The sequence below is a fragment of the Narcine bancroftii genome, chromosome 3 (assembly GCF_036971445.1).
Source record: "Narcine bancroftii isolate sNarBan1 chromosome 3, sNarBan1.hap1, whole genome shotgun sequence".
Lineage (NCBI taxonomy): Eukaryota > Metazoa > Chordata > Chondrichthyes > Torpediniformes > Narcinidae > Narcine > Narcine bancroftii.
Genome location: NC_091471.1, coordinates 143,700,600 through 143,726,586, shown reverse-complemented (window position 1 = coordinate 143,726,586; position 25,987 = coordinate 143,700,600). Strand labels below are relative to the sequence as shown.

The window sequence follows — 25,987 nt, the reverse complement described above, 5'->3', positions numbered from 1 at the left end:
TGTAATATGCAGATATTTCAGACATAGTGCCTCAACCTGTGGGCTACACCCTTCACCATGCTGACAGGACAGCAGCATCAGAAAAAACCAGGGGAGGCGGCATTTGTGTCATCATCAATTCATCGTGGTGCACAGATGTGATGGTCACGTCCCAGGCCTGCTCTCCTGATCTGGAACATCTGCAATCAAGTGCTGCCCATTCTACCTGCAAAGGGAGTTCACCGCCATCATCCTGGTCACAGTATACATTCCGCCCCAAGCTAACTTCAGACTGGCACCAGAGGGACCAAGCACTCTGATTAGCAGGCATGAGGCAGCACATCCTGATGCTTTACCAATCACCTTGAAAACAGCAACTCATATTTGCAGCTGCTCTTCATAGACTACAGCTCAGCCTTCAACACCATTATTCCCTCAGTGCTGGTCAACAAGCTTCAAACTCTGGGCCTCTGCATCCTCCTCTGCAACTGGATCCTTGACTTCCTCATCGGAAAGCCTAAGTCAGTATGAATTGGAAACAACGTCTCCTCCTTATGGACTATCAACACAGGTGCACCTCAAGTAGCATGCTTAGCCTTCTGCTCTACTCACTACACACCCATGTCTGTGTGGCCAGGCATAATTCCAAAGCCATCTATAAGTTTGTCGATGACACCATGGTGTTCAGCAGAATCACTCACAGCAATGAGAAAGAATACAGGAGGAAGATAGATCAGCTTCTTGAGTGGTGTCATGCCAACAACATTAGTAAAACCAAAGAGATGATTGTGCACTTCAGGAGGAAGTCAGGAGAACATGATCCAGTCCTCATTGAGGGATCAGTAGTGGAGAGGATCAAAAACTTCAAATTCCTGGGTGCAAACATCTCCGATGATCTGTCCTGGAGCCTCTATGTCAATTCAATCATTACAAAGGCTCGCCAGCAGAGTTTGATGAGATTCAGTATGTCACCAAGAACTATCGAAACTTCAACAGGTGTAGCATGGAGAGCCTTCTGGCTGGTTATATCACTGCCTGGCATGGAGGTGCCAGCTCTCAGGACAAGAAAAACTCCTGAGGGTTATTAACTTGGCTTGCGACATCACAGGTACCAGAATTCAATCCATTGAGAACAACTACAAGAGACGGTGTCTTAAGAAAGCAACCTCTATTCTGAAGACCCCCATCAGCCAGGTTAAGTCTTCTTTACTCTGCTACCTTCAGGAAAAAGATACAGGAGCCTAAAGACGAGCACTTAGCAGCACAAGGACAGCTTCTTCCCCTCTGCCATCAGATTCCTGCATGTTCAATGAACCAAAGGAAGTGCCTTACTTTGACTTTTCATGCACTATTTTATTTATTGTTGTAAGGTGGTTTATAGGAATGTTTACACTCTAATTCTGCTGCAGAGCAACGAATTTTGTGACTTGTTCATGACAATAAATTCTGATTCTGATTTGTCTAAACAAATTCCAAGGTTACTTGTGTACTTCATTTCAAATTGCAAATTTATGTTGAACTCAAATTGTGGATAAAGTTAAACAATATTTCACTCGATTCTCCTTTTTGTTAACTTTTACCCTGCTACTGTTACTAATTCATATTTATCCAATTATGCAGGTAATAAATGTATAGAAAAATTAATGCAAGCAGAAGTAAGATTATTTCTGGATAAAATAACTGTTAATAATCAGGGGAAGCATTTCTATTCCACATTTTGCTTTTGGCAATGTTTTCACTTTTTACAATCTGTTAACAAGGGCAAAAAACTCTGAATGACAATTAAGTCTACAAACTTATCTCCTGACTGTGAATCAGGCACCTGTCTTTCACTGACCTCATTCCAACCCCCTTCTTGCAATCTGCCCAGCCAGAATAGAAGCATGGAACGAACCTTAGATCATTACAGCACGAAACAGGCCATTTTGGCCCTTCTCGTGAGTGCCGAACCATTGATTTTGCCTTGTCCCACTCGCTGACCTACACCCAGTCCATAGCCCTCCATATCGCTCCCATCCAAATTCTTCTTAAATGTTAAAATTAAGTTCACTTCATCTGACAGTTCATTCCACACTCCCACCAGGCCACTAGAATCAGAATCAGAATTTATTGCCATGAACAAGTCACAAAATTCTGTGTTTTGCAGCAACATCACAGTGTAAACATTCATGTAAACCACCTTACAACAATAAACTTAAAAAAGACCAAAATAGGTCATGGAAAGTAAGTCAGAATCTTTAGTTCATTGATTATTCAGGAATCTGATGGCAGAGGGGAAGAAACTGTCCTTCTGTCGCTGAGTTCTTGTCTTTAGGCTCCTGTACCTTTTTCCCAATGGCAGCAGAGTGAAGAGGGGTAATGGGGTATTTGACGATAGAGGGCCTGCTTTTTTAAAACACCACCTCTTGTAGATGTCCTTGATGGAATGAAGTCTGGTGCCTGTGATGTAGCAGGCCGAGTTAACAACCCTCTGGAGTTTTTTCTTGTCCTAAGAGCTGACACCTCCATACCAGACAGTGATCCAAACAGCCAGGATGCTCTCCATAGTACACCTGTAGAAGTTTTGGAGATTCCTCAATGATATACCGAATCTCCTCAAGCACTCACCAAGTATAGCCGCTGGTGAGCCTTCTTCGTGATTGGCATGACACCACTCAACAAGCTGATCTATCTCTCTCCTGTACACTTCATCATTGCAGTTTGTGATAATGCCAACAGCTGTGGTGTCATCAGCAAATTTGTAAATAGCATTGGAATTGTGCTTGGCCACACAGTTGTGTGTGTTTCACGAGTAGAGTAGTGGGCTAAGCATGTATCCTTGATGTGCGCCTGTGTTGATAATCAGTGAGTTATTTCCAATTCGTACTGACTGCAGTCTTCCGATGAGGAAATCAAAGATCCAGTTGCAGAGGGAGTGAGGAGGCCCAGAGTTTGAAGCTTCTTCACCAGCTCTCTGTGTGAAGATGTTTCCCCTCATGTTCCCCCTAACCTTTTCCCCTTTCACCCTTAACCCATGTCCTCCAGTTTGTATCTCACCTATCCTCAGTGGAAAAAGCCTATCTACATTTACTCTGTTTATCCCCTTGATCATTTTAAATACCTTTATTAAATCTCCCCTCATTCTTCTACGCTCCCTGGAATAAAGTCCTAACCTGTTTAATATTTCCCTGTAACTCACTTTCTGAAGTCCGAGCAACATCCTAGTAAATCTTCTCTGCACTCTTTCAATGTTATTGATATCTTTTCTGTAGTTAGGTGACCAAAACTGCACACAATAATCCAAATTTGGCCTCACCAATGTCTTATACATCTTTACCAGCCCTTGGAGAGCACAAGTAGTGAGGAAAGGGGAGAAGAACAGGATGTTCATTGACCATCAACAGGTACACACAATTAGATGTACATCCCCTCCCCCACATAGCTGACATAGTGAAACAAATTGAACAGTGTCAGTTCTTCTCTACCATCGACCTGAAGTCCACATACTTCTTTGGCTTGGCTTTGCGGATGAAGATTTATGGAGGGGTAATGTCCATGTCAGCTGCAGGCTCGTTTGTGGCTGACAAGTCCGATGCGGGACAGGCAGACACGGTTGCAGTGGTTGTAAGGGAAAATTGGTTGGTTGGGGTTGGGTGTTGGGTTTTTTCCTCCTTTGTCTTTTGTCAGTGAGGTGGGCTCTGCGGTCTTCTTCAAAGGAAGTTGCTGCTCGCCGAACTGTGAGGCACCAAGATGCACGGTTTGAGGCGATATCAGCCCACTGGCGGTGGTCAATGTGGCAGGCACCAAGAGATTTCTTTAGGCAGTCCTTGTACCTCTTCTTTGGTGCACCTCTGTCTTGGTGGCCAGTGGAGAGCTCGCCATATAACACGATCTTGGGAAGGCGATGGTCCTCCATTCCTGAGACGTGACCTACTACCAGCTCCCTATCTGACTGGCGGACTGCCAACACACTGGGTTTGAGGTGAATTGCCACCTCTACCTCTTCCTGCGGATCTCCTTCAGTGTTATGAATGGTGTTTCAGTCTTCCAACTGGAGATGGACTGCATGGTAGACCAGTACGAGCTGTGGGCCACTTTCCTATACCTCGATGTTACCATCTTTTGCAATGACCTGCAGGACCACGATGCCAACCTCCAGAAATTCCTACAAACAGCCAACCTCCTCAACATCATGTATAATAAGGTCAAGTGCATATTTTGCACAACCCGCCTTACCATCCTTGGCTGTGTCGATGAGAATGGAGTCATTGGCTCAGTCCCTGACTGCATGTGGCCGCACCTGGAACCTTCCCTTCCCCACAGCCTTAAGACCCTGAAAAGGTGTCTTGGGTTCTTCTCTTATTATGCCCAATGGGTCCCTAATTATGCAGACAAGGCCCATGCCCTTGTCAAATCCACATCCTTCCCTCAGACAGTGGAGGCTTGTGCAGCCTTCAACTGCATCAAGGCAGACATTGTCAAGGTCTCAATGCATGATGTGGATGAATCCGTCCCATTCCTGGTGGAAAGCAGTGTGTCAGACTTCGCTCTGGCTGCCACCCTTAACCAGGCAGGCAGACCAGTTGCTTTCTTTTCCTGTACTCTATAGGGCCCCGAAATACATCACTCCTTGGTCGAGAAAGAAGGCCCAAGCCATCGTCAAGGCACTGGCACCATTACCTGGCTGATAAATGATTGAACTTGCTAACTGACCAATGTGTGGTAGTGTTCACATTTAACAACTAGGAGGGGGGCAAAATTAAAAACGACAAGATACTGAGGTGGAAAATTGGACTGTCAACCTACAATTACATATTTTGTACTGGCCATGGAAAGTTAATGAGCCACCAGATGACCTGTCCCGCAGGATCTGTGCCAGTATGCAGACTGACCATTTACAAACCCTCCATAATGATCTCTGCCACCCCGGAGTTACCAAGTTCTTCCATTTCATCAAATTCTGCAACCTGCCGTACTCCATTGAAGAGATCAGATCCATGACCAAGAACTACCAGATCTGCACTGAGTGTGAACCACACTTTTACTGGCCAGACAGTAAAAGCCACCCCACCCCCTTCAAGCGGCTCCATGTTGACTTTAAAGGACCCCTGCCCTCCACAGACTGCAAAGTGTATTTCCTCAATGTCGTTGATGGATACTCCTGTTTCCCGTTTGCCATCCCCTACTCTGACATGACAGCTGCAACAGTCTTCAAGGCTCTGCACAGTCTCTTCACTCTATCCTGCTTCCCCAGCTATATCCACAGTGACCGGGGAGTCCTCTTTTATAAGTGACAAGCTGCGCCAGTACCTGTTGGCCAGGGGCATTGCCACAAGCTGGACTACTAGCTAAAATTCCCCCAGGGGAATGGGCAAGAGGAAAGGGAGAATGCCTCTGTCTGGAAAACTGTCCTCTTGACCTTTCAATCTAGGGGCCTTCCAGTCTCCCACTGTACCTGTATACCTGTGGTCCCACACACAGGCTCTTGTATGAAGGTGACTGTTCCACAGCTCCCTCCTCAGAGCAGGACAGTCGAGCAGTATGGATGTGCCTTTGTTCTTTAGTGAATAAAAGCTTAGTGGTTTCTCATTCTCAGTCTTTGAGTAATTGTTGGTGCATCAACTATAACATTCCATCTCTTGTACTCAATACTTTGATTTATGAAGGCCAATATGCCAAAAGCTCTCTTTACCACCGTATCCACATACAACGCCTCTTTCAGGGAATCATGTATCTGTATTCCCAATTCTACCACACTCCTCAGTTATTGTGTATGTCCTTTCTTGGTTTCTCATTCCCAAATGCAACATCTCACATTTTCCAGCATTATATTCCATCTTCCATTTTTCCAGCTGGTCCAGATCCCTCTTCAAGCTTTGAAATCCTTCTTTGCTGTGCACAACGCTTCCAATCTTAGTGTCACCTGCAAACTTGCTGATCCAACTTACCACATTATTTTCCAGATCATTGATTTAGATGATTAACAACAATGGGTCCAGCACCACTAGCCACAGGTCATCAGTCTGAGAAGCAATCATACACTACTACTCCCTGGCTTCTTCTATCTAGCCATTGTTGAACCCAGTTCACTACTTCACCATGAATACCTAGCGTCTGATCCTTCCTAACCTCCTATGTGGGGCATTGTCAAAGGCCTTACTAAAGTCCATGTAGACAATATACACAGCTTTTGCTTCATCATCTTTCTTGGTAACTGTTATATAGTTGGGGTAATGTTAACTATTTTGTAACTGCTCAAGAATACAGGCTTCTCACTGTAGTAACTGTAGTGCATCACTGCATGGCGTATGCATATGTATGTGAGAAGGAATAGTTTTCCTTAGATGGTAAAAGGCATGAATAAGTAGAGTCTTTTCTGTTAATGAAATCGCACTTCCCTAAGTTATTTAAGAAGCATTCCAAGTAACTCAAGAGACATAACATGGTATAAGAGAACAAGAATAAAACCATGCAATTGATTGTAAATCACTGAAATACAAAGGGGAATAACAGAAAAAAAACTATTACTGGAAAAAAAATGGCTGGAGCAAGAGCAGTTCACCCAATGATGGACTGGAAGGCTCAAGACATTGTTGAATTTTTAAAAATGTTTCAGAAGTGCAATTTAGCATTCAAAAGCTATTTAAAAAAATGTAACAGCAGAGGAGGTCAGTTATATACTTCTCTTGACAGGGGAGTGAGGGCTTGACTTGTTTAAGAGAGGTGGAGAAAAATAATCCAGTGCAGATATTTGCAAAATTTGCTTCTCATCTTGAACCCAGGTTTAATCATAGAATTAAACTCTATAAATTTCAAGGCTTAAAGAAAGAGACTGATGAAACTGCTGACAACTTCCTCACTGGACTAAAAATTGTCGCTGCAAAATGCAAATTTAAGAATATAGAGGAAAGATTAGTTGATCAACAAAAGTCTCTAATAGGGAAGGATAGCTTGAAGCTGGCTGAAGCTATAGACCAGCAATTCGAGGTCTGGATAGCTGTTGGGAGTTGCAGTTGATCCTGTCAATTATGAGAACCAGATGAAGAAGATATCCAAAAGGATCAATAGAAACACACAACAAAAAGAGGAAATTATTTCCACAGAAGTAGCTGCCAGGCCATGGCACACAATGGGAGCAGACTTGTTCACTGAGAATCAAGAGTGGTATTTAATAATTGCCTATAACAACTCGAAATTTCCATTTGTCAAAAGGGTGAAAGCCCTAGAGCATCATCTATCATCTCAGAAATGAGAGCACTCCTTGCTGAAAAAGGAATACCCGAGGAAATAATATGTGACAATGGAACACAGTTCATGTCACAACAATTCAGAAAGCTGGCTGCAGAGTATGGGTTTGTTATCACTACTTTATCCCTACACAACCCCAAAGGTCATGGGTTCATTGAAAGACAAGTGCAAACTGTGAAACACACACCAGTTAAGTGTCGGGAAACAAAAAAAGACCCATACCTCACTCTTCTATCATTATGTGCAATGCCTTTAAGGGCTGACATGAAGTCTCTGGTGGAAATTCTAAATGGCAGGAGATATATAACAACTCTGCCAAGCAAAATACACCCTGCAGAAGACCAGGAGGAAACCAGAAGAGGACTGGCTGACACACAAGAAGAAGGACGCCAGGATTATAACAAATATACACAAACATTGCCAGAACTCTTCAGAGGGCAGCATGTGGATATTCAAGAGCCGATGTTGAAAACATAGACCTCACAAAGCTCATCAGAGAAGCTGAGACACCAAGATCATCCATTGTCGAGACAGACTTTGGCAATCAGCTGAGGAGGAACAGAATTCACATTCGATTGACACAAGATGTGATGAAGCAGAAAGCTTTAATACCAGCAAAGCCTGCAACACCAATTTCAAGTGAGGTATCAAATGAAGAGACCACAACCACTAATACTGAAACATCAACACAGCAGCTGTCATGTGAAGCACAACAAGCTACATCATTTACATGTGTACCAGCAACACAGAGCCCAACAGTCGCAGCCAAATCCACAAGATGGCGAAGCAACATACGTGATATCAATAAGAACTACCCTCCAATCCTATGGCACCACATCCATGGCTAAGAATATTTTAAATATTTCTGCCAGAGCCCCTGCCGTTTCTACACTAGCCTCCCTCAAGGTCCAAAGGGACATTTTGTCAGGCCCTGGGGATTTATCCACTCTTATTTGCTTTAAGACAGCATACACTTCCTCTTCTTTAATCTGTACATTTCAATGACTTCACTGCTTGTTTCCTTTACTTCCCACGACTCTATGCCCATTTCCTGAGTGATTACTGATTTAAAAAAATTAAGATCTCCCCATCTCCCAAAGCTGGCCACTTTGATCTTCAAGAGGACCAATTTTGTCCTTTACAATCCCTATAACTCTTAGTTTACTTGTAGAAACCCTTAGGATTTTCTTTCACATTTACCTGCCCAAGCAACCTCTTCTTTTAGCCTTCCTGATTTATTTCTTGAGGTTTTTCTTGCATTTTTAAAAACTCTTCAAGTACCTCATCTGCTCCATGTTGCCTATACCTGCTATTCATACAACCATATAATCATATAACAGTTTATGGCATGGAAACAAGCCATCTTGGCTCTTCAAGTCCATGCCGGTTCACTCAAACAACTCCGCTAGATCCCCCCGCCTATTCTCCGCCCATAACCTTCCAACCCCTTCTTACCCATGTATATATCCAGTCTCCTCTTAAATGAAAGAATTAACTCTGTCTCAACTATTTCCTCTGGAAGATTATTCCATTCAGCCACCACTCTCTGAGTGAAGAAGCATCCTCTAATGTTTCTCCTAAAGTTTTGCCCCTTACCCTCAACTTGTGACCTCTTGTTTCAACCTCCCCTGCTCTCAGGGGGAAGAGTCTACTTGCATCTAGTCTATCTATTCCCTTCATAATTTTAAACACCTCTATCAAATCCCCTCTCAACCATCTACGTTCCAATGAATAAAGTCCTAACCTCTTCAATCTTTCTCTGTACTCTAGGTATTTTAAGCCAGGCAACATCCTGGTAAATCTTCTCTACACCCTCACCACCTTATCTATATCCTTCCTATAATTTAGAGACCAGAACTGAACACAATACTCCAAACCTGGCCTCAACAATGCCTTAAACAGTCACAGCATCACTTTCCAGCTCCTGTACTCTATGCTATGATTTATGAAGGCTAACAGACCAAATGCCTTCTTAATCATCTTGTCAACATGGGAATCCACCTTCAAGGAACACTGCACCATAACTCCAGATCTCTTTGTTCTTGTGCATTCTCCAATGTCCTCCCCTTTACTACATATGTCCTATTTTGATTATTTTCTCTACATTAAATTCCATCTGCCATCTTTCAGCCCAATTTTCCAGACAAACCAAATCCCTCTGTAATCCCTGAAAATCTTCCTCACTATCCACAACTCCCCCTAGTTTTGTATCGTCTGCATATTTACTTACTCAGTTAACCACCCCACCATCCAAATCATTAATATAAATTATGAACATCAGGGGACCTAGCACCGATCCTTGAGGCACACCGCTCGTCACAGGCTTCCATCCTGACAGACAGTTGTCCACCATGACCCTCTGCTGTCTCTCCTCCAGCCACCTCAGAACCCATCTTATTATTTCTCTATTAATCCCTAGTGACTGAACCTTCCTTACTAACCTTTCATGTGGAACCTTATCAAAAGCTTTGCTAAAATCCAGATAGACTACATCAACTGCCCTACCTTCATCCACCTTTCTCGTCACTTCTTCAAAAAACTCAACAAGGTTCGTCAAACATGTCTTCCCCTTCACAAACCCATGCTGGGTGCTCCTGATCAATCCCTGCTTATCTAGATATTTATACACACCATCTCTAAGAATACCCTCCATAACTTTCCCTACCTCCGAAGTCAAGCTTACAGGCCTATAATTACTTGGCCGACACCACGTGCCTTTTTTAAACAATGGAACTACATTAGCAACCCTCCAATCCCGCGGCACCACATCCTCCTCCAGTGATCGTTGAAAAATCACTGACAGTGCCTCCGCTATTTGCTCCCTGACCTCCCTTAATGTCCTGGGGAAAATCCCATCAGGACCAGGAGACTTATCCACTTTTACTTACCCTAGAAGCTCCAAAACCCTCTCTTTACTAATCCCTACACTCTGTTCTTCCGATCTAGATCCTCAAAATCCCTCAAAATCATGGTTCCCTATGTCTGCTAACTTTGCCTTTAATCTTAACAGGAACATACAAACTCCGTACTCTCAAAATTTCAGCTTTGGAGAAAGTAAAATGTAGTAGATAATTCTATCTAAATGTTACAGGACCAATTTCACAACTTCCTCCCCTATAGGAAAGCTGTGTTTGTAGAAAGTGCAGGTCGAAGAATTAGTGCTTTAATGTTATTACTAATGCCTCCTAACCGTGCACTTTGTAAAATTGATCCTCAAATCACACCATTGATTTCCTTGAATAATATATATATTCCTTCATGCAACACGGTGCTTTATATGCCAAGCAAAATAATTTCATCAGTGCATACTTTATGCAGACCCAGCACCCTTTACACACTGAAGAATGATTAGGTCAATGTTTTTTAATGAGCACATTGTCAGCATTGAAACATTTAAGTTTTAAGCTGTAGCTTCACTTTGTGAGAGATCTAATGCAATTTTGAAATTTGGTTTCTTTTCTTAGTGCAACTAATTAATAGATATGCTCTCTGAATGATGAAATCAATTTTCATAATGACATTAAGTCAGCAAAACTGCATTTATTAAGGGCAATTGAGAATGTTTTCTTTTTTTAATTAGGCCACGGGTCAGGCCCTTCAGCCCTGATGTCAAATGGCTGCAGGCCACAGTTGAGGCCCCTTTCAGCCCCCACTGTGGAGTCGCGCTGAGGCCACTGCCTGGGTACAATCAATGTTTTCTTTCTTGTTGTAATTTTCAGTAATGTATTTCAAAATGTGTGAATTTTCTGGAGTCTCAGTTATGGATGAGGTATCAATCTTACTTGGAATTGTAAAGAATTATGGGGCTTCTGCTGTAGTAAGTAGGCTAACAAAAAGTTAATGGTTTAGTATAGTATGCAGCTAAGCAGTTTACAGTTGCAGAAACATCACAGCCTTGGACAGGTTGGGAATTTGAAGTGTGAGATAATGGCATACCAGAATGATTCTGGGAAAGAGAAAGGATGATCGATCACAGAAACTGCGAAGGACAGGAGTAGCAAAACATTAGATTGTCAAATGGTGAAAAATATGTAAAACTGCATGTAGGCATCGGTCTAAAGGACTATATAAATTATAGGTAAAAGAATGTTCAACAAGGATGTTAAACATTACAGAAAAGGGGCCTCCTGTGTGTGTAGATTAATAAAGATTTGCTAGCCTTAGAGATAAACAATCCCAATTAGGCAATAGACTGGAACAAGGTTGCATAAGAACAAGGTTACCTGATAGGTTTGATAATAAAACCATAAGACAGGGCTCAATTAACATGGAATGAACAAAGATTAACCTGTCTAAAGTTAATTAAGTTGCATATCTGTAAAAACCACAAGGACAGATGTTAATGAAAATCTGGAACAATCAGCTGCAATATATCTGTACAATTAACTTCGAAAACTACACGTATCCCCTGACAAATGTATTACATAAGATGTACCAAAAGGCTGTATGAGTTGAGTGAGGTTAGGTCCAGAGAATGAGTTGCATTGTTTACTCATTCTTTGTACTTCTTATTCTTGCTAGCATAATACAATAAAGTTGGTTGTATGCTCATTGGTTTTGCTGTGTTCTGCTGTTTGTTTTATTACAGTTTGGGTCAAATTTCATAGAATTATATAAATTCCACCTCATGTGATCAAATATTGAAGAACATTTAACTTTTAGATGACATTAATGAGAAGAAATCATGGTAAATTATATCATTTACATGGTGGTGCCAGTTGGTAATTTTTTAAAAATTTGGTGCAAAATCCTCTGGAAAGCCTTTTCTAGATTTTGATATGTTCAGCTACAGTGGGAAATGTAAGAATATTTTACTAGCTAGTTCAGACCTTTACTTACTGGGAAGATTGGCAAAGGTGGATTGGGCTCAATTGTGCTACTCTCAATAAGTTGCTTTTAACATCTAGTACTGGTGCTGGGATAGCTGGAATATGTACCCAGGTAGAAATTAGGGATGGGCATAATTAAGGTGGAAAAGAAATTATATGCAAATTCCAATTACATTGAAGATTAAATTTTTAAACAAGCAGCAGGCCAGAAGGCTGAATTGATCATTCTTCCTGTATCTCGATATTGGCACTATAAACATTCATTATTGAAGGGATTAGCAAATTATTTCTGCACTTATCTTTTTTTGTCCCAAGTAATTCACAGTATAGGTCTCCCCAAAACTGCTTGTACATTAACGTAACAATGAAATAATTCATTTACATTATTTAGTCTCAAATAACCTCATAGCAACAAAGATATTCTAATATTTAAACTGTTTATGAAGTAGAGACAATAGCAGACAATTATTTACACTGAAAAATAAACAAACTTACAGCATCTTTCTCAGGATCGCAAACTTTCACCCACAACATGTGATCAAGTAACCAGTCTATTGGCTTATCCTTGTAGAACATGAGAATGAATTCTATGATTAAGGTTAGGTCAGGAGACTTGAACAATTTTCCTAAATCAAACAAAAAATAAGAGAAAGAATGTTTTAATTTGAAGAGATCTTTTTCCCATAACACCTGAGGCATAAACATAATTTGAAAAGAGTTAGAAAGGGAAAACAAATTAATCAAGTTACTAAAATGAAGGTAATTTTATAAAAACAGACTAGTTTTAAAGTTTTAAGTTTTAAAGTAAATATTTATTTTGTTTGTAAACCTGACTTTAAAAAAAACTCACTGTTTTGATTGTACTGTACTATGAAATAGTGATTTACTTAAATTAAATTAAATATATTGGAAATTGTGGAATTGATAAGTGTGCAAATGATTCTGCAGGACAGATATATAAATTACAAGAGTTGGTCATCATAGACTTCTGTGCATATTCAACCATGAGAGTATTAATAAATATGAAGAATACACAAGATGACTAGCATGCATTTAAATTACTAAAGATTAGACATCCATTTTTAATAGAAAATAATTTTACATTTAACAGCTGTTATTTCCTTGATTCTGCTATTCATGCTACAGGCAGTGATGGCTTTATAAATTTACAGACTATAATAAAGGCTGATTTTACTTCACATTCAAATTCAAAGGAGTTACAGATATCTTATTTGAATTAGTATCTTGTTTTATAGGAATAGTACAAAATGTCTCATTGTAAGGAAAATTAAGCAGGCATAGCTCAGATATCAGCATTCATCTCTTGAGATTGGTATCAATGATGAGCTCCTTAAAAGCTGCAGTACTACTGAGGCTGTATAAACGTATGAAATTTGATAGGCATATTGCAATCCAAATTCTAATCCACGTTCTGAAGTACAATAGAATCTGTTTGTATTATAGCAGAGAGACCCTGCAAAATAATGTGAGGCTTTCTTATATTATTAACAGTTACAATATTCTTTCAAAGCAATGACATAGGGAGAAACAATTATTCAGTGTGCAGAGTTAAAGACAAGTTCTATTACTAATCTGTCATGATATAGCAAAATGTTGGTTATATACTGTTGTGTGTGGAAGAAATGTGCCTGTCCGGAATGTGTGCATTGTGGGTGGTCACGTGACCTCCCCATCTGAAACTTATTTAAAGGTCACATCAGCTGTCAGTCGGGATTGGTCTTTGACCACCCATTAGTTCAAGCCTTAAATTACTGTTGGCTGGGGTAAAGATTGGCACGATGTGCAGAACTAGCGCACAGGATATTCTTTCTCTCTGCCTCGTGTTCCAAGCCCCGAACATCAGTCCATGCCAGGTCCCAACTGTGGACATCACAGGAAGTGTCATGGGTAAGGTGTCCACTACACTGAAGCTATGCCATTAGTATTGCGATGGGTCGGTACTTGCAGAAAGCCATTAGTGTTATGATGGGTTGGCATTCGCAAAGAGCCGCAATTCTCTTGGTCAGAGAACCGGATATGTATGTGTGAGTGGGTCGATTTTAGGTTTACCATTGTTGGAGTCCAAGGTGAATGTCTATATCATCACTTAAGTGAAATAATGATTGAGTACCATTAACATTTTCTCTTATTTGTTTCCCGTGTGTTAATAAAAGTTACGTGTGATTGTAACACTTGTATCCAGACTCATCTCTCTGTGAATCCACCGAGCATGATACTCTTTGCTTCTTATGGATTCTGCGTGACCTGCTGAATTTCTACAGCACTTTTGTGTATTGCATTCCAACCAATAATTGTTGCTTCCCTATTACAGGTATACCCTGCTTTATGCAACTAAAATGTTCCTAGGAAACCTGCAGTTAGCCAAAATGGCATAAAGTGAAGACCCATTCACTACTATTGGAGGCTATTTTCGGAAAACCGAAAACCCCCTCAAAACCTTTCGTAAAAGTGAACACGGCTTTCTTCGTAAAAACAAATTTTCATAATTGGAGTATTCATAATGCAAAATATACCTGTATAGGCCACAACAATTTCATGGATGTCCCAGCTTGTTGCTACCCGATATCTTTCCAATGAGTATCCCTGTGTAGTTTGGCAAATTCTATAACATAGAAATTAATTCTGTAGTGCTAGACACACTATATTTCCTGTTAGAATCTGACTTATATTTCAGATATCATTTCCTATCTATATATATTTATTTTAAAGTCTAATGCATGTGTAGATCTATATATTCATTTAATCTTATATGTTCAAACTCAAAAAACAGAAATCCAAAACTAGAAAATATTGCCAAAATTGCAGATTAGGCAATATCTGTGAAAATAGAAACAGAATTAATGTTTCAAGCCACGACGCTTTATCAAAACTGGATAAGAAAGAACATTAGAGAGCATTCAGTTGCAGAGACAGTGGGGGAGGAAGGGATGAGACAAAAAGAATATCTGATAGGCTGAAGGCATGATTACCATGGAAATAATGTTGTACAAGTCATCTGACTAGTGCGTTAATAGGGGCCGTTACAGAGAATTGAATAAAAGCTATGAAATGGGTGTTGTTAGAGAGTGAGAACACAAACAAAGGAATGGAATGTAAGAGTTTCAAAATGCAAGCTGTGGGTCATGCCCAGCAAATCAGGCTGTGCTAATGGGCTGATAAATAATTGAGGCAATATTAATACCAGTAAAGATGGATAATTTATAGCAGAAGTGGCCAGTTCTGAAACAGACAGGAGAAAATGTTTTATTTAAAATTGTTAAATTTAATACTGACTCCAAATATTTGAAATGTGTGCATTCAGAAAATGAAGGTTGTCCCTCTAGCTTACTTTGGACCTTGTTCTAACAGTATGAGATCCCAAATAGTCTGAGTGGAAGTGCAATAGAGATATAAAATGGGAGATGACAGATGCTCTGAATCTCCTTGTGAACTAAATCGAGGTGCTCCACAAAGCAGTCATCCAGTCTGTGCTTGTTTGCTCCATCATAGAGGAAATTGCGCTGTGCAGTACACAAGATTGGAACAAGTTCAAGGGAACTGTTGCTTCACGTCAAAACTTGACCCAAATATTGGGAGCAGGGGGTGTGGATCAGAAAAGGGTTTGAATAGAGGAGAGAAACTGCTTAGGGGAAGGGATAGAGGGATGGAGATGATTAAGGAAGGGATAAGGGGAGACTGAAGGAGATAATCGTTGGGAGCATGAGGAAACTGGCGTGTTGTCAAGAATATGTGTATTTTTGTGTGCATGTCTGTGTATGTGTGTATGTCTGTGTGTTTGTGTGTGTGTGTGTGTGTGTGTGTGTGTGTGTGTGTGTGTGTGTGTGTGTGTGTGTGTGTGTGTGTGTGTGTGTGTGTGTGTGTTGTCAGACTCCATTTGTTAGGGTGTATCATGGCATCCTGTTTGAGTGTCTGCATACTTAGTCTCTCTGATAGTCAACTGTTTCCAATTGCCTTTATTATCCTTGCTATTGGACCAAAAGCTCACTATCTTAATTCTCTGTGATACCCAGTATGCAACAGTTATCGCATGTTGAAATAAACAGACATCCTCAATCCTGTGCAACTGCATAAGAAGAGAAGATTATGTATTATTGTATTAACTGTTCTGCCTGCATATATATTGAATACTAATTTGCATTAAATGATGTAGAACTATTGTTGCAAGCATCATTCAGGAATGGGATCTCCCCTAATGCAAGTATCATTTAGGAAATATTATCAGAACTCCCATTCATAGGACCAACCCTTTTAATGCCTGTATACACTTATGTAATAGTCGAGTTTTGGGAACCAATTTTTCGGGACAAATTTGGTGGGGTGTAGGTGAAGGTGTTGACTTTTACACAGAAACTACTTTTGACCACAATAAGAACCTGTGGCGTTCAAGGTATCTGATGCTCTGGAGGGTGGGCAGCTGGGGCAAGGATCCACAGTTGAGCGTCAAGAGCTTGGATGGGTGGGCATTCGGGATGCCAGGAGCTCTGATGGGAGGGCAGCTGGGGCAAAGATCTGTAGTCAAGGCACCATGAGGTCTGATGGGCGGGAGGTTGGGGATATTCCACAAGATATACAATAAGCGATAAAATTCCAAATAAGAGGGTAAGTAAGGTGATCTTGTCCACCACTTCTTGTGTCCCATCTGAACACCATCATCCACTTCACTAATACCAAATCTTATTCTCATGGCAGCTTCCCACCCTCTTCCCATTTCCAGGAGAGTGTTATCAATGTACTTTTCCACTACTTTCAATTTGTTGCTCTATTGGATTTATTGTTTTGAGTGCAGTCTCCTCAGTGTCAGAGAGAGTGGGCATTATCTTCATGGCCTTCTACACCATTTGGGTGATCCATAAGAGGATAAAAAATAGAAACTAGAGCAGGACATTTAGTCCTCATGCCTACTCCACTATTCAATAAGATCATGGTTAATCATACGTGCTCTATCCATTTTCAACCTCTTATTGCTGCAGGTTCCCACCTGCTTCAAGGGGAATCAAACCCATGAAGAGTAGAGTGAGCTGCCTCATCGACTATTGCCCAGTAGCTCTAACATCTGCTGTGATGAAATGCTTTGAGGAGCTGGTCATGGCCAGAATTAACACGTACCTAAATAAAGGTCTGGACCCACTGCAATTCATCTATTGTCACAATCGCTCCACAGCAGATGCAATATCACTGGTTCTACATTCAGCTCTGAATCACCTTGAAAACAACAACTCATACATGCTCTTTATCCACTACAGCTCAGCCTTCAACACCATTAATCCTTGCTTCCTCATTGGAAGACCACAGTCAGTACAAAATGGAAATAATATCTCCTCCTTACTATAAACACAGGCACACCTAAAGGATGCTTGCTTAGCCCACTGCTCTATTGATTAAACACCCATGACTGTGTGGCCAGGCACAATTCCAAAGCTATCTACAAATTTGCTGATAACACCACAGTTGTTGGCAGAATCTCAAATGGCAATGAGGAAGTGTACAGGGAGATAGATCAGCTTGTTGAATGGCATCATGCTAAAAACCTTACGGTCAAGATTAGCAAAACAAAGGTGATGATTGTGAACTTCCGGTCTTTATGATCCTGTCCTCATCAAAGGCTCAATAGTGGAGAGGGTCAAGAACTTCACATTCCTAGGTATCGACATCGCCAAAGATCTGTCCTGGAGCTTCCATGTTGATGCAATCATGAAGAAGGCTCTTCAGCAGCTCTATTTTGAGAGGTCTTTGAGGAGATTCAGTATGTTACCGAAGACTCAGGACAAGAAAAACACTCTAGAGGGGTTGTTAACTTGGCCTGTTACATCAGAGGCACTAGACTTCACTCTATCAACAATATCTAGAAGAGGCAGTGTCTTAAGAAAGCAACCTCTATCCCATGCCCTCTTCACTCTGCTACCATCAGGAGAAAGGAACAGGAGCCTAAAGACGAGCACTCAGTGACATAAGGACAGCTTCTTCCCTGCTGCCGTCAGATTCTCGAATCTTCAATGAACCAAAGACGCTGCCTCACTTTGACTTTTTGTGCTCTATTTCTATTTATTATTGTAAGGTGGTTGATATGAATGTTTGCCCTGTGACGCTGCTGCAAAACACAAACTGAATTTTGTGTCTTGTTAATAACAATAAATTCTGATTCTGAAATCCCTTGGTTCATTAATATGTAAAATCCCAATTTTTAATACATTAATTGACTGAGATTCCACAGCCCTCTAAGATATTGCATTACATATATTTAGGGTTTAAATATTGTTAGGGCAGGTAGATAGTTATTTGGTGATCAGGCAAAGGGGTACAAGGCTACCAGATGCCGAATGGAATACAGAGTTGAGCTTACAATCGAATCTGTCATTATTATAAAGAAGGAACCTGTTCTTGAACATTGATCATCCAAAATGAATGGAACAGTATAGATACAGCATATACATAATGTTCTCCTTCATTCAAAGAATTAAGACTAACATATAAGTCAAGAATTATACACTGCTCTGGGTTTGCTATTGAATAATTTCCAGTTTGTCATGCCAGGCACAGAGAGAGCAAATCCCCCACCTCCCTCTGAGTTGGTCACACCCTTGAGCTCTAGCAGACGGTCCCGTTTTCCGGCCTGGATTTTGAGTAGCTCATTGACATCAACTTTTACGGCAGCTGAAGAATTACATGGCCTCAGTATTATAAGCCTATGAAGGTCCTTGTCACGATGACATTCATTTATAAATAGGAAATGTTTGCCTGGTAAAATAGCTTTCATATTTACTGTTCCATAAAAATTAATTGACGATGTGTCATTTTATTTGTAAAAAAATAGTATGTTTTATACCTCTGATATCTCTAGTTATTTGCAGGTCAAATGTATTTTGAAAATGTGATTGTGAATAAACCTGCTTACCAATAAATCCAAGCTGGGAAAACTCCAGGATCATCCATTCATCAGATGGCTGGTGTTGAGCAAAGTTCTGGATAGTTTGTAAATAGTTGGGTGTTGCGATAATATCATCCTCTAACTGCAACAAAGACAAATCATGGCATTACTATATGTTTTAAAGCTTTTTTTGCTTATTAAACATATGACTAATAAGTGCCTGGGTCAGATACTCTATCATAAAGGATGAATAATCACACATCATTCACAGTGGGGCATTCACTTCAATGTTCAAATTTATTGTCATAGTACAACCATGACATCAAGTACCACCCTAAGATTCTTTTTCCTGCGGTCAAGGCAGAATCGGTGGTATGAACTGTACACAAGAAAAAGAAATGTAAACAAACTGACTTTGCAATACAGAAAAAAATGTAGTAATAATATACAAACTAAGTCCTTAAATGAGTCTCTGATTGAGTCTGTTTAGGAGTCTGATGGTGGAGGGGTAGCAATTGTTCCTATATCTCATGGTATGAGTCCTGTGGCCCCATGCCTCTTTATGATGGCAGCAGTGAGACCAGAACATGTCCTGGGTGGCGTGGATCCTTGATGATTGCTGTTCCTCTCCAATGGTGGGGAGAGTTTTTCTTGTGATGTACTGGGCTGTGTCCACTGCCTTTTGCAGGGCTTTCCAGTCAGAGTTAACGGTGCCTTCACACCAAGCCATGATACAGCCAATCAGCAAATTTTTCACTACATATCTGTAGACGTTTGCCAAGGTCAATACCGAACCTCCACAAATTCCTTAGGAAGTAGAGGCGCTGACGTGCTTCCTACACGATGGCATTAGTATGATGGGCCCAGGAAAGGTCTTTTGAGACAGTAACTCCTAGAAATTTAAATATGCTTACGCTCTCCACCTCTGATCCCCCAATGATCACTGAGTCAAATGCCTCTGGTTTTTTCTTCCTATATTTCACAATCAGCTCCTTAGTTTTGGTGACATTGAATGCAATGTTGTTTTGGGTGCACCATTCAGTCACATTTTCAATCTCCCTCCTGTATGCTGACTCATTGCCCATTTTTATACTTGGGTATCATCAACAAATTTGTAAATGCTGCCTTGACTGCAGGAAAAAAAAATCTCAGGGTTGCTTGCGATGTCATGTATGTAATCTGACAATGCATCTGAAATCTGAGTGGTTCAAACTGGTTTGCCATTTTTAAGAAGTGCATTCATCTCTGTCCTGGAATAGGTGATGTTAAAACTCGACCTCTATTATAAGGGCTAATTTTTATATGAAACAAAGGTCAATTTTTAAAAACCGTGTTTAAAAAAATGATAATGAGAATACGCTGAGAAAATGCAATATAAAGTCTCTGGTTTCACAAAGCCTCATTTTCTATAGTTATCTCAGATCCAGGCTTTTATTTCTGCAGTAATACTAGTTCAAAGGCCCCGCCTATCACAGAGGCCCTGCTGTACTTTCAACTTCAAGCTCTGTTCTTTCGAGCCTGTGGAGCATTCTCCTGTAATGACAAATTAATAGCCAGTGCCATTGAGATCTTTCATTTATCAGTGCTAGTGTGTGCCAGATATCAGTCTTCAATTGATACATCTTGAATACCTCTGGATTAATTTTCAGGGCTTTAATTAGCTGTATTCGTCCAGTAAAAACCAGTAAGCGGTAAGGAAATGTACAAACCTAACACCATTTAGACTCATAATATCTGGCCTTTGACTTGCTAAGTCATTGGAAGATTCTAAACCTTGCCACAAGGTGCAAATGCTCCTACAGCTAGAAAGCAACATGTTCTCTAAATTGTCAGGTCATGCAGATTCCTCGCAAAGCCAAAGGCAGTTGACGGTTGGAACTGAGCTGTCTTTTGCTTTCCATGGATGCTACATGACCTACTGTGTTTCTTTAGTACTTTTGTGCTCTGCTCTTGACCCCAGCCATGGCAGGTTTCTTGACTAGGTTCAAATCATCAACTATTTAGTGCATGTGCTTGTCTATGTAGGCGTATGTTTGCAAGTATGCATAATGTAATGCAGCCTTCCATTATATAATCCTATTTTGAAATGAATTAAGGGAAACTGCCAATGTGTCACATTGTAACAATGTACTCCCACCATTGGAGTTGTACTGCTTTCAAAGGGAGAGTGTACTAACAGCTAGAAAAGTTTACATTCAAATATCAACACAGTTATATACTTCATTGAAAAGTCATTTGTCAAATTGTATGACTTTTAATAGAGTAACTTTCAAATCTCTATTTTAAATGTGGCATTTTGTAGTTATTGTCGGAATAGTGAGATTAGAACACTGGATCCTTTAACTTGGTTAAGAGTGTCCATTCATTCATTCATACATACATACTGTAGATATGATCAATCTGAATAACTGCCAACTGAAAAAACAGCTGAAAAATGTGATTGGGTTTATTAATCATAAATGTAAAGAAGTATAAGCAGAAACTCCTGGAATTAATCAGGTCAGGCTGCATACTTGATGGGGGGGGGAGGGAAGATTTTTCATCTTTGACATATTGTTATTTTGTATTTTGGCACATTTTGACCATATTTCAGATGTTTACTTTCTAAATACTTTTGTAATATTTGGGGAGACAGTTCATTATTGTTTTAGAATTCAGATGAACGGTCAGTTATTTCTAGAACTTCTAAAGATACGGGGAAGCAAATTTCTGTAACACGAGGTGACAGCTATGAGCATCTTGTACATTACAGAGGAGACAAGAGTGGCTGCAACATGTCCTGGAGAAATCTACTCTCAAGGATCCCCTTGAAAATATTTCAACTCTTTGCTGGAAGGATTTATCTTGAAAGACTGTAGATTCAGAGTTGGATCACTCTGAGTGACCTTTCCTTGTTCGCAGTAAAATCTATGAACAATGGGCAGAGGCAACATTTGTCCTATGAAAGACTGCAGATGTGATAATCACAAATGGCATTTACAAGATTCTGGCAAAAACCAGCTATCTGCATGATCTATTTTCAAAGAATGACATAAGGTCATAAACATAACCATCCAGTATTAAAATAAACACCATTTGATGTCTGGCAGGAAGCAAGGCTCCACCTTGATACTCACTGGTTGGATGATCAACATCAGATGACTTCAGAACATGAGATATGTCAGCTCATTCAGTTCGTGACTTGCTCTTCACAGATGACACTGAATTTATCTCAAACTGACCAGGTGAATTGTCAATTGACCAGGTCAATTTTCTGATGCATGAACTGAGTTTTTCATGGGGTGTAATGTTACAGGTTGAGAATATCACACCCAAAATCTACATCAATAATGAAACTCTGGACAATGTCATCATGGCTTGGGTTTGCGGACAAAGATTTAGGGTGGGGGCTGTCCACGCCTGCTGCAGGCTTGCTGTTGGCTGACAAGGCCAATGTGGGACAGACCTACCCGGCTGCAGTGGCTGCAAGGGAAATTCTATTCTGGGTTTGGTGCTGCTGTGTCACGGTTCCTCCTCCATCTCCTTTTCTCCTCAAGGCCAGCCCTGCGTGTGTTCTCAAAGGAGGAGACAAACTGGAGAATGGTGTGTTGCCAGTAATGTACTCAGTGTACAATGTAATCATTGCTGAAATGTTGGTTCATCTCTTACAAGCTCATTTGGCCTTGATTAGAAAATGATGCAAAATCAGCAAAGCTTCTGTCACCTCCAACTAAATAATTTAATTTGTCTGAACAACAGGTTGTTGGCCCTGAACATAAAGTTGTCCATCTCATGGGTTTATGTCTTCAGTATTGTTTATGGTGCACTGAGACAGAGGTGCACCAAAGAAGAGGTACAAGGACTGCCTAAAGAAATCTCTTGGTGCCTGCCACATTGACCACCGCCAGTGGGCTGATATCGCCTCCAACCATGCATCTTGGCGCCTCACAGTTCGGCGGGCTGCAACCTCCTTTGAAGAAGACCGCAGAGCCCACCTCACTGACAAAAGACAAAGGAGGAAAAACCCAACACCCAACCCCAACCAACCAATTTTCCCTTGCAACCGCTGCAACCATGCCTGCCTGTCCCGCATCGGACTTGTCAGTCACTAACGAGCCTGCAGCAGACGTGGACATGCCCCTCCATAAATCTTCGTCTGCGAAGCCAAGCCAAAAAATAAGAATTGTTTATGGGTATGAAAGTTGGGTCATATGCTCCATAAAAACTGAAGATCAAGCAATGTTTATATTCAGCACTTGGGAGCAAATAATGATTGGCAGACTATTTCACTGAGCACCTTTGCTCTGTCTACTGCAATAGCCAACCATTGAAATTCCACACACCATTCCCACACTGACCTGTTGATCCATGGCCTCATGCATTGCCAAACTAAGGCTACATGTAAATTGGAGAAGCAATGTGTTATTTTCCATGTGGGTACTTTCCAACTAGGTAGCATTAACATTGACCTCCAATTTCTGTTAAACCCCTTCTCAAGTCTTTCTCTTTCCCTATTCCTCCCTTTACTTTCTTTCAGCTCCCCACCCCTTTCCTTTTCTTACCTATCAGAGAGCTATCCACTTATTGGCTCTTCTTTTCTATTTTCCCACCTGTTTATACATAGGATCTCTTATTTGTTAGTCTGTGCTCTTCCCCAACTCTTCCTCCCTCCTCACTATTTCTTCCCCCCCACCCCCTTCCACTACCTTTTTAATCAGGTGCCTGCCTGTTGTTTGCTCATACCTTGTCAAAGAGCTCAGGCCCAAACCATATGTTACCCTTTACTTCCCATAGATGCTGGGTGACCTGCTGAGTTTCTCCATGACTTTTGTGCACTCAACCCAGCATCTGCAGACTATATTGTTTAACGCCAATAACGAGATCCTTGAATGTGCTTTCCTATAATCCCTGCAGACCTAACTGATCACTTTCAGGCTTTACTGCTTGGGAGAACATTGAGCACAAGCTTCAAAAGCTCATGTGTTGATGTCTGTTCTCCATTGCCAACATAAGAGGACGGTCAAAGCTCCAACACAGCCATGATGCCAAAGACGATTTCAAGAAATTCAGCATTCTCATTGATAAATAGAAAACCCTGCTGACAATCACTGCCTGGAGAAGCTGTGTTAAGGCAAATACCAACACCAAGGAAGGACATCAGAGAGCCTAGACTATAGTGCACAGGCGAGGGAAAACCTGAATATACTTTCATCTGGTGAGTGAAGCTGCAATCACAAGATACAAAGTTTCCAGATTCCATTATTGTCATGTACATAAATACATAAAGGCACACAGAGGTGCCACTACCCCAGAGCACCAACTAATAAGAGAAAGAGAAGCAAAGGAGAATCCCTTGTGTGAGACCCCATGTGACTAGATTCACCTCTTTTACTGAGTGTCTGCAAAATTTGTGTCCTGTGCTCCAGCAACCTCAGCAATTGAACAGCCTTCTGCTCGGTCCAGTGGTAAACCCATGCTCCTAGTTCTGAACATCTGAGACAATTCGGGAAGCAGTTGACATCCAAGGCCTTTGGGGATCCCTTCTCGCCAGCATGGTTCCCTGTCTTGAAACCTGGTTGCCAAAAGTCCACAGCCTGGTGTGGGTCCTTCTCACCAAAGGACAACTTGCTGCCTCGTGGATCAAGTTCACCTCCAGAAACATGGCTAAGCACAATTTAGTGATCTTGTCTCCATTTAGTTGTAAGATATTACATATATTTTCTTCTTTAAGGATGTATTTCATTGAAGTGATTCTTTCAGAGTCTTGTTGTCAAGAGAGCAAGCCAAGTGCAAAGCAACTTGATAAGACTCAGAAACAAAGAACAAGTTATTATCTGTCATCTTCAGATCAAGATTAAATTATTGTCTGCTGTAATCATCTACTGTCATGCACACAATTTTATTAATCTTTGTCAGTGCTGTCTCCTCTGATGCAAAACGGCATGAAAATATGAGATAAAAGATTGACAAAGGATTTGGCTATTTGCACTTTTTTATTTTATCCCAGATCTGAGTGAGGAGCAACATATTTTTTAAACAATTCATAGAGTGGAAAGGATTAACTTCACCTCACTACACTGATATGATAACAGCGTTTTCTGCAGTTTATGAAATCTAGATTAATAAGACAAATGTAGAGCTCATATTGACAGACCAAGCAAGGAGTAAAATAAATGTAAATGTGTGTGTGTGTGTGTGTGTGTGTGTGTGTGTGTGTGTGTGTGTGTGCGTGCACACGCGCGCTCGCGCGCAGCTATAGTCATCAGCATGGGACCGGCCTAAATTAAGGTGAGAATTATACTGTTGGCTCTGCATTATTTTTCCTGCCCAAACAAAGCTTTGAACAGGAATCCTTTAATCAATGGTCAACACTTATTTTGGATTCAAATAAATAAATCTGAAATTTAAGGAAAAACAAACAAGGTAATTACCTCTCTGCAAATATGAAGAAGCAATAAAAACAATAGGGTGAAGTAATTGGACCACCTAAGAGGTTTTTAGATCAACAGCATGTTTACTTCGGAATATGGAAAAGTGTGCAAGGGCAAACTGATATGTGGTGGATTGCACATTGTGCAATTCTATTCAACACTTTCCATCAATAAAATGTTAAAATCTTTTCACATTAATGTAACCCTGTATACAATAACTGGCTTATCAGAAACTATAGAATCTGTGTATTGCTTTGGAAATTAGATGAATAAAGTCCACTCATCTCCTGATTCCTGTTCCACCATTTATCAAACCATGGATGATTATTTTTCTCAGCATCACATACCTGTACTGAACCAAAAGCCCTCCATTAATTTTATATTCATCAATTTCTCTCCTCAACAAATGAGATTTGCCAGCCCTTCTGTTTCAGAATTTCCAGGACTCTCTATTCTCTGTTCTTACTAATTTCTGATCTGATTGGCACACTCCAGCATCACCCATCATCTTTGCAACTAACCTTCATCCAGACTAAAGTGATTAATTTTCATTCTTCGAAACAAAAGGGGTATTAGGCTCAAGAGTAAAATACTTATTTAGAATTCAAACATCTACAGCTTTTTTTTGCTCCAAAGAGTGCAGGCCCAGTCTGCTC

At 40.7% G+C, this 25,987-nt stretch overlaps 1 protein-coding gene across 7 annotated transcripts in view; it reads right to left on the bottom strand.

Annotated features, from left to right (window-relative positions):
- The window catches only part of LOC138757652 (alpha-1,3-mannosyl-glycoprotein 4-beta-N-acetylglucosaminyltransferase B-like), a 180,493-nt gene that overhangs the window by 35,651 nt on the left and 118,855 nt on the right, over positions 1–25,987 (bottom strand). For all 7 annotated transcript variants that reach the window (XM_069925319.1, XM_069925318.1, XM_069925317.1 and 4 more), the window contains 2 exons: positions 18,949–19,063; positions 12,531–12,661 (listed from right to left, as the gene is read on the bottom strand). In XM_069925319.1, the coding sequence (XP_069781420.1) occupies positions 12,531–12,661; positions 18,949–19,063 (246 nt within the window). The remainder of the gene's footprint in view (positions 1–12,530; positions 12,662–18,948; positions 19,064–25,987) is intronic.